Genomic DNA, 13,663 nt, shown 5'->3' with positions numbered 1-13,663 from the left:
CATTCTACAATTTTGAAGGTGTTAGTACTGACAAAAATCTCCAGATGAAATTAATAAATTAATTTTTTTCTAATAAAACTTTACCTAAAAATTACAGCTTCATAATAAACGAAAATGTAAGGAAATAAGCCTATGTATTGTAAGGCATCAACAGAGAATTTTTAATCCATTTGTTTTAAATAGAACACTAACTATATTAATTTGAAAGATAGCTGAAATTTTAGATTTTAAAATGAAATATTGATTTCATTAAAATCAAGTAAAATGAACATAAAGGAAATTATCTATGAATTAAAAAGTACTATTCTTCATTCTCCTGGAAGGAGACTGGAGAAAAATGTATGTAAAAGAAATATGTTAGGAAAGTCGGCCTGGAAATTTGAAGTGGGACCTGTTAATTACGGAATTCAAACTAATCAATCTTCTCTGATCGCTTGTACATATTCAATCCCAAGCTCGAAGACAAACAAGAACGGATTCAGAAATCACTTTGTCTCCTTGAGTTTTATTTCCATCTTTAAAATAATGACATAATATAAATTTTGGCTGTTTAACAATTTAGAATATAGACTATAGAATTTAGAATATAGAAAAAGCAAAGCGTAATCCAACTTTGAAAACTAGAGATTTTTAATCAGTGTGATAAAGGCATAGACACACACTTACACAAACTAGTGCAAAGATGAAGTGGGTCAAATTTTGAGGGTGAGTCCTGGGTCAACATTTCGTAATACACAGCTACTCATCGTGACCCACCGATTCACCACTCACTCTGACCTATCATTGAACATGACCCACTGTGTTTTCATTTATTACTGAAAGAGCCAGACCCTACAAATGCTCGATCGTGAAGTTGTTACGAGTACAATTTTAAAACAGAGAATTGTTTGATTTGTTAGTACTGAACTTTTCTCGCATTTGTGTCTAATGTTTCAGATTCCCTTCTAGGAGGGCAGCAACTAAATGAAGGAGAAGATGGAATACATGACCCTGTCACCGAGTTGATCAGGATGTGAATAACAGAAGTGTAACGCAACTTGTGAAGGATTTTGTTGCTCGCTATCATAAGAAGTCACAATTCCATATGTCAAGGAATATTAATTGAGATCTGCAGTGATTATTAGTATAATGACGCTGTAATTGCATAGTTTCCGTACACGTACTATTTTTAATCCTAATCCCTTATCTATTCCTCCACTTCTTAATATTCAGTGTTCTATGTATTTTTTTGAACCACATTGGAAAACTGATCATTCTACTCCTGCTTTACCTATAATTGTAGGATTTCCAGTGCGAACCAATAAATGTAAGGCTTTTATCTTTTCCCCAGTGTTGACTGATGAGCTCTAGTGCATTATAGAAGTGGCACAGTAACACGGTGTTGTTTCTCGCTGTTGATATATTTCTTCAGCAACATTATATGTAAAGCAATTGAGAACTCATCGCGCGATTTGCACGTTGAAATTTTGCGAATACCTGGATTTGTTTAAGTATTTTTTCTACTGTGTTTGTCTTTAGCTTCAGTACATAAGCCTTTACAATAAGATGCCCAACATATTTGAGAATCACGCAGAAAACAACACCGAAGATTCTACACTTGTGTTAATATAACACACAGGCTATGTGTCATTTGAACTACCAGCATTTAACACACAACCCCAAGTGGAGAGCGAGTTGTTCTAACCACCTGTTTGTGTTATATTTTAACACAATTGTGTTAACACATAGGCATGTCGTTGAAATAACACAACGATTTTTTACAGTATACAATACACTATTCCGTGGAATCATCACACTGCAGGGCAGAAAACGATTTTTTTTAACCTTTTCAACTACCTGATTTCTTAAGTCCACGGTCATTTCATTAATTCTATGTTTCAGTGTATTGTCTGAAAGCGATATTTTGTAATTTTTTCTAGCTTTCTTCTCCAAGTATAATTTTGATTGTTTTAAGTATGCAAGTTTTGAGAAGAATCTCACCAACAGTATGAGTTTTTTTTTCTTTCTTTGGTTATTAGAAGAGAAAGTTCAAATGATGAATCCACCACCTTCTCATTTTGCTTAAAAGAGGTTCTAGAGGAATACAACTTCATACGTTTCAGGGAGTTCTTTTTCACAATAAAAACATCTTCATATTGTTTTCTTTGAATGTTTTGACAAATGTCGTTCCAATCGGACGGGGTGGAAAACATCATTGCTAAGGACAACATGGAACACAATACACTGTATCTTCTTCAATGAACGTAAAACCATATCAGGAGTGGATCCAAAACCGACTTCTGGGGGGCAGTGGGTTGCCATACTGCTACTTTTAAGGGCTCCAAACTATGGAATGAGTTTTATTTATATATATCTATAATATAAGAAAATTTTCCAGTTCTGGGGGGCGGGAGCTCCCCTCCCCTGGATCCGCCCCTGAACCATACCTGACGTAATCTTCACTATATAATCTTCTTTTTAAACTAGCGAAGCTACCATTTTACTTCACACATACACACTAACACAAACGAGAAATTACAAAGTGAACATAACATTCACAACACCACGAAATAAACTTCTCAGATCAGAAAATCGGCCTGATAAAATAATGAAACTAACAATAGTTTGTGAATTGTTTCAATACTGCAGACGCAGACAGTCTACGTTATATGTATTATTCACAAGCACAATAACGACTGCTGAAACAAGAAAGAGCACGTTATCAATCGATCACTAATCAGCTTCAAACTAAGTAACGTAGACTTTTCGTATATTAATTGTTACCAACAATGCCGAAAATAAAAACTAAATACTGCTCTGCTCTCTTCCAATATTACCGCAACTCTTCGTTTTTAAAGCTGTTTCTTAACACTTACATTAGTTTCTTTTTAATTGTCTAAAGAGTTATCGGTGTGTTTAGAGTACTAAAAAATAAAAAGCGACATTTCAACAATTCATAATTGATTTACAAGGAGACAAAAATGTATAATAAATTATAATTTTTCTTACGATTATTTAACTTGAGGCGTTAAATCTAACCCGATATGGACGACGAAAACAAATTTGTAAAGTTTCAACGCATTGTTGTATTGCAAGCCCGAGCATTTTTTTTATTCGAAACGACGAACGTTTCATATCCGTTACGTTTTGAGGATTATATTTGACAAGTAGCGAAGCCTGGCGTCTTCCGTGTGGATCACAGCTTGATACCGAAAACAATTTTTTTTCTTCAACAGGAAAATAATTCCGTCCATAAAGGGCTAATATCGTACAAACGCAAAGTAAGTGTTAAGAGCTGTAGTTTCATAAAGACCAAATTTGGTAATAATAATAATAATAATAATAATAATAATAATAATAATAATAATAATAATAATAATAATAATAATACTGCAGTACAATGGTTTGCAGAAGTCTTTCAAATATAAACTCGTGACAAAAGGATATTATTATTATTATTATTATTATTATTATTATTATTATTATTATTATTAATAATAATTATTATTATTGATAGTAGTAGTAGTAGTAGTAGTAATAGTAGTTGCTATATTGAAGATTTGAGAATTCAAAACTATATCTGAAATCACAGAAGGAGGCAGCCGGAAACAACGTATGGCCAACGACCAAAAAGGAGGAGGGGTGGGTGGCGTGAAGTATGCGACTAATGCGAGGTTTATGAAGTTAGCGCCCGAGAAACAAGGTTGGGAACCATTGATCTGTTGCGACTTTTTCTTAAATGCAAACCATAATCGTCATAATACGAGGAAACGGGAATTATTTCCGAAAAGAGAGTCTCAAGAATCCAATGTCTTAATGGGCGTGTCACCACTTTCACAAGTTTCACTCAGGATATCAAGGAAATTACATTTATTGTCTGTAGGCGAGTCCCCACAGTAGGCGACTCCCACAATTATTATTATTTCTAATCTCAGCGTATTACTTAATGAAATGAAACACATTTTACAACTGTTTTGAGACTCGACATAATTTAACGCTCACACCTTCAAATTAAAACGCATCAGTAAAAGAATATCATTATGCATTCTTTATATAAATATAATTTTCATTGTTATTATTATTACAATGACAGTAATATAGTGGTATTTATGCTAGTTGTCTGGATTATCAAGTATAGAATGATTTTTAAAAAAAAAAAAAATCCACCAGAAACAACGAATACGTGCAAGTGTCTCACAATGGCAACAAGTGCCGATTGCAAAATAACGAAATGCGTTTGGAGAATCGAAATGAGGATGCACATTTTGACCGACCGCCATTTTGCACCGGGTAATTTTAGAAAGTCGAGACTTGTTCTGTCTTTTTCCTTTCCCAACAGCTTTCCAACGATATGCTACTTGGCCTCCCTTGCCATTTGAAAATTTTGAGTATGGCCCCGTGTGTTACCCTATGGAGGACCCTGGGACAAATATTTTTTAATTTCAATCATTGTACTTTTGAAATGATGACACACATGTTCTGCTGTTTTGACATCTGTCTCACCACTTCAGATTTATGGGGGCGGCCATAGATTTTACAATGAAGTTTTTGAGAACATTTTGACCGTCCGCCATTTTACACAGGGTAATTTGAGTGTTCCGTCGTTTTTCATTTCCCAACAGCTTTCCAACGATATGCTACTTGATTTAATTATTATTTGCAATTTTTGAGTTGGACTCTGATTGGGACCCTGCGGATGGTCCTGGGACAACATTTTTTGCTTTGATACGTTGTACTTTTAAAATGATTAAACACGTGCTATCCTGTTTTGGCATCTGCCTTACCGTTTGCGATTTCTAGAGGGGAAATGTTTTTTGGACACCCCGTATATGCATTTAACTCGCACAGTAGTAAATGCATTCGAAAATTTTTTTTATTACAGTTTCGTAATAGGCGTCATTAGTGTTTTCGATTGGTGTATAGGAAAGGGGGGCAAGAGTACGCAAATTTTAATTAAACTTATATATTTTGGTAAAAAATAGTTACAACGAAAAACTTTTACATGGAACACAAAACTTGAACTCTCCTTTACGAAATGTGAACTCAACTTTTATATACCTCTATTCTTAGAGGAAGTAGAACTCATAAAATGAAAACATTCAAATTCGTACTCTTGCCCCTATATGTGGGGCAAGAGTACGAAATCAAAGAGGCAAGAGTACGCACCCAAAAGAGCATTAACAATTATCACAGATGAAGGTATTACTCCTTTATATGATGTGCATTGTTCATGCCACCATTCATGGCATCTTGCGCACTTGATCCAGTCTTCTATTGGTGGATCACTGTAAATGATATTGCATAATTGACACTCGTACACTACTTCCTCACTGACCTGAGGAGTTGTAGCTACAATTTCGGTTGTAGCTTTCCTGGTGCAAGATGATGTTTGCCATTGCTCTTTGGAGGGCGCCGTTTCGAAAGTAAGTTCTGCTTGAAAGGAGAGGATGTCAGAATCTCTGATTGACTTCGAGAAGATCAAGATCTACTGGTTGAGTGCTTGGTAGCAGTTGGAGGAGGACTGACAACCACCAAAGGAATGCATGGTGTAAATGGTCCACGTGGGACTCCTGCTCACCTCCCTTACTCCTAAGATCTAGTTTACTGGTTGAAAGTTTGGTAACCGATGAACGAGCAGCCAGCAGAGAAGTGTTTGATGTGGATAATCCGCATGAGCTCCTGCTTGCTTCTAGTGAGAATCCAGTGTTACTGGTTGAAGGTTAGGTAACAGATGAATGAGAACGAGCAACCGGCAGAAGAGTATTTGAAGTGGACAGTCCGCATGAGCTCTTGCTTGTTTCTAGTGAGGATCTAACGTTACTGGTCGAAGGTTTGTTAACAGATCAATGACAACGAGCAACCGGCAGAAGAGTGTTTGAAGTGGACAGTCAGCATGAGCTCTTGCTTGCTTCTAGTGAGGATCTAGCGTTACTGTTTAAAGGTTTGGTAACAGATAGAGGAGGACGAGCAACTGGCAAAGGAGTGTTTGATCTGGATGTTCCGCATGGGCTCCTTTTTACTTCCAGTGAATCATCCGATGAACGATTTTGGGCTCTATTCAGGTCTGATGCTTGATTTTTTGCTTCAGGAATGCTTTCGTCTTCAGACCTGGCATCTACATTTAAGTCTATCACATCCACAATAGAAGGAAGAAAATCTTCTTCAGTGAACACATCTGAATTCAGTAGGACAACTCCAGATTCTTGAAGGCTGGATACCAATGGTTGCAGCTTTGTAGTCATCATCATCATAGGTATTCTGCCTTTATTGGCAGGTCACTTGCCGCAGCTGAGAAGCTTCCATGCTCCACGCTTCTCCGCTAACTTCTCCGTCTTCGCGTATGATCTTTCTGTTTTTATATCATCCATTAATTGTAGTCTCCTTCGCCCCCTCCCTCTCTTTCCCGCCACCATACCCTCTAGGACGTCCCTCATGATACAATATCTTCTTAGGCAATGTCCCAACCAGTTTCTCTTCCTCTTCTTAATAATATCTAAAAGTGTTCTTTTCTCACCCACCATTTCTAACACTCTCTCATTCGTTTTACGCTCGACCCAACTAATTCTTTCCATTCTTCTCCACACCCGCATTTCGAAGGCTTCCAGTCGATTTTCATCCTTTACGTAATGTCCACGTTTCCGCCCCATACAGTACAACACTCCACACGAAGCATTTTATGAGTCTTTTTTGTAGTAAGCCTCAATAAACAAACTCGTGGGATGTTGGGATGGATGGTTCCTCATCCATTTATCACACACAGTTGAATATCAGGATTTCATCGGGTCAAAAAAGGAGCGATCTAATAGTTTCAAATTATGACTGGGATTTGGTGGTAAACTCAACATCACTATCCCATTTTGCCTGCAGAAATCAATCGCTTCAATTGAAATGTGAGAGGTCTGATTGTCAACAAGTAAAAATACCTTTTTCGTAACCGAATTTGATCGCACATGTTGGTGTAAATAATATAACCATTCTACGAAAAGTTGTGAGTTGATGAACCAGAATTAGATATTCCCACAGAACCTGGCGGCGAACCATCGAATAATTCTTGTTTCATTTGTTTTGTGGGAAATATCTGGGGAATAAAGGAACCAGATGCACTCACCATGAAACAGCTGTTATGTTAACTCCAAAATCACTAGATACAGTTTTATTCACAACTGAGTTTTAGTCGCCTTTTGGCACTTTATGAGGAACCGTGTTTATTCCAGTTTCGTACATGTTGTAGATATCCCGTGGAGAAAAGACGTTTTGTCTTACAAGATCTTTTAGACAATTAAAAAAAACATTCAACTTGTGGCTTGCTAAAACCACGAGCTCTCCCCAGACCAGTCTTTGAAGGCTGTTGCAAAGCAATTGTTAAATGTCTACGACGGAAAGACTCTTTCCAATCTCTTTCTGCCATTCGATTCACACGACTAAAGGATATGGGGCACCTAGTTACGTTCAGCAAAATTGTATGCCATTCTTCTTAGATCTTTTAAAGTTAATTCATAGAAGAATTGATCCAGTAATGTGATATATTACACTAATTCGTTCTCCATTTCTTCGGTAAATAGGCCTACTGGCTTTATTGTACCTAAAGACGTTGCAGATTCTCATTCAAAAAAAGAAAAGAAAAATTCTTAATTCTCCTTATATCAGTAATAGGGATGCATAGGATACAAAAAAATCAGATAATATTTAGACTCTTTATAAAAATATATTTCCAGCTTATTCCATCAGTTACAGAATGCTTGTCACCTACAAGGGTAACTTAAAAACTTCCCGACCTATCCTTGATGAAGCTACATATTGTCAAATGTTAGGTTAGGTTAGCTTCATACATCTTTATAGAATCCCTTACCAATCATTGGGCTGATACCGCCTTATGCAGAGTCGTTTTAACGTACGATTACTAAAGGACTGACCACTACAGGAAACATACGGTAGTCGAACTTTTTAGTATGGCACTAATCACGCGTCAGAATGACTCTGCATAAGGCCCATTGAAATTTATTACTGAAGACTACTGACATTTAAGATAAAAGAGGACAAAGCGTAGTATTTCTGAAACCTGAATAAAATAAGCAAGCGTAACGTTATTCAATAACTGCAGATGTCACTATCTCGCACGTTTATCTGTTTCGAAAACTCAAACACCACCTTAGATACTGTTAAGGAATGGAATTTAGAATAAAAATTTATCCCTCGTACATAAGAAAATATCAGGATTCTTCAGAATTCTTAACGTTAGAGGCTACATATGGGAACCAGTATTCGTAAAGTTTGCCGTCACTCTCTATTACAACGGAATCTACATTATTTTTTGATTGTTAGTTCTAAATCAAATTGGATTCTTTTTCATAGAACAGAAGGGGCAAGAGTACGCACGCGTACCCTTGCCCCGTAGGTATCTGCGTACCCTTGCCCCCTCACTACACAATTGACTTTCCCGTGATGTTGTACAGCCAACTGTTGGAAGAAAGTCAATTTACTCCATCCTGTCAAACAATGGATATGTTAGAAACTAACGCGTTATAGTACTTTGAAATCGTTATAAAATTGTGTAAGTTATTCATTAACTACTTATGTTCCAATATTATATCGAACTATTAGAAAAACATAAATAATTACCTAGATAGTTTGTAGTTTACCGCAGCACACTCAAATTTGTTTAGGTTCTAGACGCCATTAACATCAAACTCCACGTGACGCATTATTGCCATACGCGAATATATTCACCTGATTTTAGGGAATCGTATCCTTACCCCCCACGTACTCTTGCCCCCCTCTACTCTATAAACCATCTTCCACTTCGATACATAATCTCCCTCTCTTCCCTTGAAAGTCTAAAGAATGTAATCCTGGAACGAAAAACTCAAACATAAATTTTGGCCTAGTAATAAGCTTGACTTTGATAATACTGTTATTGTGAATGGCCACTTGAATGGCCCGAGGCTGCAGAAGGAAAGAAATAAACTGAAAGAAAGGAAAGAGTTCAAAAATTGTGTACAAAAACTAAGTTTCCTAGTTTACGCTCAACATATCAACAATGTAAAAATATAACAGACGAGGAGAGAGTCCTTGACAATTTTCGCGCACGATGTTAAGTAACTTGTCGGATTTACTTTTACTTTCTTCCGCGAATTACTCTTCCATTCCAGCGGCAACTGAATCAGAACTCAAAGACAAGCGTGGAACAATTTCCCTTGGATACAACGGCAGAATAATCTCACGGGACAGATATACATTGTTTAGAAATTTGTGACCTGAGAGATATTATCAATTTCTTTGTACAACTCACTCACTTATTAAGTAGTTTGTTAGTAGAAGTGTCTTCTAACTAGACGTCATATTAGGAAATATCAAGAACCACGTGCTTCTTAAGGTGGAAACCAACTAGGTATGTGTGAACGCTTCAAGAGACGGGAACGTCTGCGACTGATATTCTCCAGACAACAATAAAACACAATCTACCATCGTTAATTTAAGCATCGTAATTCAGACTAATTTTATGACAAAGTTATTATGCATTAGCGTATACATCTCTCTCTCTCTCTTTCCAGTTTAAGAAACACTGTAAACAAAAAAACATCGTCAACTGATTAAGAAATAAATGAGAACTGGAAACATTTGCAATCTCACTTCCTATCAAAGATAGTTGTTAAGACTATTGTGTTTCATATGGTTACTCAGTAATCAAATAGTTTTAGCATGATCACACTGAGTGGAAGTAGTGTTGACCTCCACTTCTGGGGACGGAAGATGTTAATCCAGCTTTGCGTAATGTTGACTGTAAGCTTCAAGTCGGAGGTCAGGTGGATCTCTAATCAGGGAACTAATTTTGAAGTTCAGGAAATCTACTCACCATTTTAAGTAACTTGTTACTTAAATACTTTTATGTAATTTATCCAGTAATCCAGTAATTAATCCAGTAATTGTTGATCTTTACTTGCTATGCTTGTCATTCGTCAGAAGTTTGCAACAATGTTGATTCCCGGTGAGACAAAAAATTTAAACGAGAGTTCGGATTCCATCATAATGTGTAGGTTCACGTCTCATATAGCTTTGGTGCTGGAAAAGGGCTGTGAGGCCTTTATTGCATTTGTTATCCAGGCACAAAATTCGTGGCTGGATATGAGCAATGGTGCTGCGTAAATGTTTTCTTAAGCAAACCCTCTAAGAAATAAGCCCCCATAATTTCAGATCCAGTAAATAGGATGGCCAATAAAGAAGGTTGTCTCCATATGAAGAAGTTTCAGAACATTGCAAAAAGTCTAAGAACATTGTCAGCAGACCTAGGCTCGCTTTCAACCTTTATAAAGAGAAGGGATTTCTTTCAAGTATGTTCCCGTCGTCAATTTTGTCGCAGTCGTATCAAATGTTTCCATAGCAAAACTCTTGTTCATTCTTTGCTTAGACGAAATAAACAGACGCCGATTTAAGAAAAGGGGTCGGTATGGGATACTTTCCTCTAAAGCATGAATTTTACACCATTTTACTATATATATGACCCTATAGAAATTATCGGATTTATATTAAATATATTTGTATTTGGTTTGTAGTTGGTATCATTAAAGGGCAGGAGAGTTAATCAATCCCCAACTTAAAGAGCATGCTTGAGGGTAACTTTCACATTTTAAAAATGCAAATATCATGAACACAACGAGAGTTTTCTTGGAAGATTAAGAATTATTCTTATTGTAAATGATGAAATATTTCAAGAATAGTGTTGAAAACCTTCACATTTTGGCTACGCTTCTGTGCAACACGGAACCACAAATGTTAATGATCCACACGCGCTTGCTTCAAAGTAAGATTTCTTTCCTAGTTATGTATGCTAATGAGAGACTCGAACGTCGATGCAAATCACGTAAAGATTATGATAGAATATGATTAATCGTTTTCATTCAATAGCAGTAAGTTCGAGCCTTAGAAGTACTGACTTAGTATGTCTGTCTTGTGAGTCTCATCTGACACACACATGGTATTCCTCAAAAACAAACTGCATATCTCACTTACCTTGTAGTTTGCTCTCGATATGATCCTTGGCTAAATCAGCAGCCATGCCGTAGTGTTTTGGATTCTTCAGGGCTCTCACATAGAGGAAAGTTGATCTTATCCAATCCATGGCTACAACCACGTCCGTGATTGTGTGAAGAACGATTTCTGCATTCAGGTGTTCAACCAAATGTCTGTGTAAACTGCTTTCCACAACATCACAACCATCTACAAGTCTTGTATATTTGTCCTGTAATAGAATCAAATGTATAAGTCAAAAACTAGTGAAATTCAGTTTTAACAACTTTTATTTCTGCAATATATTTCTAGTACTATATTAAAAGTATGAATGTCTCTTGCTCGCTAGGAAAGAAATTCAAAAGAATTAAAATTTGTAGTTTAATGTAATATTATTATGCTATTGAAACTTTCAGATGTTTGTATGTTTCGCTATTTTCCATTTCAAGTGTCCATATGTTTGCATGGTTCGCTATTTTCCAAAATGACAATGCGCCAACTCTGCCAGCTGGACCTGTAGAGGCGTGGCTTCATGAACATCAGGATGAACTACACTTCTGCAGGTCAGCTCGATCACCAGACGTCAGTATTATTAAACACTTGTCAGTTCTGGCTCTCAGATCCCGGAGCATACGTCTTCTACTCTCGTTGACGGAACTTGACTGCATGAGGAAAGGTACACTCTGGGAACCATTCATGATTTATATTCCTCAATTCCACAACTCCTCAATTCTCCAAGGGCTGTTCCGTATGGTGGTCTCACGCCACATTAAGCAGGTAAAGCTGTATCATCTTTATGTATTTTCATTAGTTTGATAACCATCTATATATACTTTTAAACAGAAGATAGAGCATGCAGTTAGCATGGTATTTAATAATTTGATAAAGTTTGTATTCCTATCATTAGAGGTGGTGAAAGAGTGGTATCCTATGCTGCATTCCATTTAAGAATAAATGGATTTCTGGTTTAGACAAATCACTTTCAGTCAATCTTAGAAATTAAGATAACACAATCAACCTAGCACACGTGATAAACATGTAGTATGTGATATGAGCCATGTTAATATGAGCCATGTTAAAGGTTTGGTAAGAATTGTCGGCCTCATCTTGTGCATATAGAGAGGTAAATAACCATACGGCATCCTGAACAGACCGATCCTGGGTTTCCGGCTGATCTAGTCGCTAGCGCGTGCACCTTTGACGTTTGATTCCCTAAGGAAGAGCACAACCATTTGCTACCATTAATTATCCGTATCCTTTAGTCTAAAGGGCATAGATCTTGGAACCATAAACTAAAATTTCATTTTCATTTCAATACTGGCTCTGTTTTTTCTGACCATGATATAGTATAATAGCGATAGTTTGCCTGTGGGTAACGCAAATGCCAAAAAAAATTTAACAATTGCCGCTCCGCTATATTTGTTAAAACAGTACAATATTTAACAAGCTTTACCACCAACCCACACGACATTATTAAATGGAAATAAGGTTGTAATTGTGTATAAATAGAACCCACGAGTATTTATTTCATATCAAGCAAAATTAGTAATTAAAGAGCATGAACACAGTATATAAACTACAGACAGTTGTTTATTCAACACAATGAGTTTTTACCTGTTAATTTATTGCATTCTAAAATCAAAAGTGATTATTTCAATTTACAAAACGTAATACATTGCAACACGAAACGTTACAGATAGGTCTATAGGTCTCTCTCTCTCTCTCTCTCTCTCTCTCTATATATATATATATATATATATATATATATATATATATATATATATATATATATATATATATATATAGGGTGTCCCAGGAGGAAGGGGCAATATTTTGGGCAATGGTAGTATGGGTGATTCTAAGCAAAAAGGTTCATATGAACATTGGTCCTAATCTCAACGGTTTGAGAACTAAAGGTTGTGAACCATTTTTGAATTTTTGTTGCGTATTGTTCACCCTGTAATTATTCTACAGAGGTGAGACATAGCCGATTTAAAGGTGATAGAATGGCCTTTCCAACGGTATACAACACGTGGCAGTTGTCTTTTGAAAAGAAGCTATTGAGAGCAGTTTGTGGAAGTAAAGATTATTTAAAGAAATTGGGTGGCAACACTGATTCCCAAATATTCCTAAATAACTTCTCCTCCAACGATACCACCGTCACATTTTGCATACCGTTGGAAAGGCCATTCCATCACCTTTCAAATCTGCTATGTCTTACATCTGTAGAATAACTACAGGGTGATTAATATGCAATACGAAGTCAAAAATGGTTCACAACCTGTAGCTCTTAAACCGTTAAGATTAGCGTGCATGTTCATGATTTTTTTGTTTAGAATCATCCGTACTACCATTTTCCTTCCTCCTGAGACACCCTGTATATATAGGGTAATTTCGGCAAATAACGCTATTTTAAGCTTTGCAAAGTGTTAGTATGAACACGTGGTTTGTAAGACAATCACTTCTGGGTGAGTGATCAACAGTGGCGCCTGTTGTCTTTGTAGACACAAAGATAAAGAGGCCAGTCACGCGTCAATATAGAGAAAATAGTGAACAAGTGTTGACATGGCAGCCGCAGAGCAGAAGAAACAGATCGCAGAATTTTAGTGCGTCAAACGAGGTAGGCGAATTGTTTCTGTAAATGTAAGATTTTACTATTACTAAAGGTATGCGTCGATAG

General features: G+C 36.5%; 1 protein-coding gene across 1 annotated transcript in view; it reads right to left on the bottom strand.

Moving 5' to 3' along the window:
- LOC145676538 (putative ATP-dependent DNA helicase HFM1) overlaps positions 1-13,663 on the bottom strand; it is a gene marked incomplete at its 3' end in the record, with an annotated part of 337,334 nt that overhangs the window by 133,013 nt on the left and 190,658 nt on the right. Inside the window, exon 13 of the mRNA XM_081747367.1 lies at positions 10,987-11,215. Within this exon, the coding sequence (XP_081603493.1) occupies positions 10,987-11,215 (229 nt within the window). The remainder of the gene's footprint in view (positions 1-10,986; positions 11,216-13,663) is intronic.

Source organism: Thermobia domestica, unplaced genomic scaffold (assembly GCF_964235325.1).
Source record: "Thermobia domestica unplaced genomic scaffold, izTheDome1.hap1.1 HAP1_SCAFFOLD_203, whole genome shotgun sequence".
Lineage (NCBI taxonomy): Eukaryota > Metazoa > Arthropoda > Insecta > Zygentoma > Lepismatidae > Thermobia > Thermobia domestica.
Note: the sequence above shows the minus strand (reverse complement) of the source record. Positions and strands in the feature narration are given on the sequence as shown.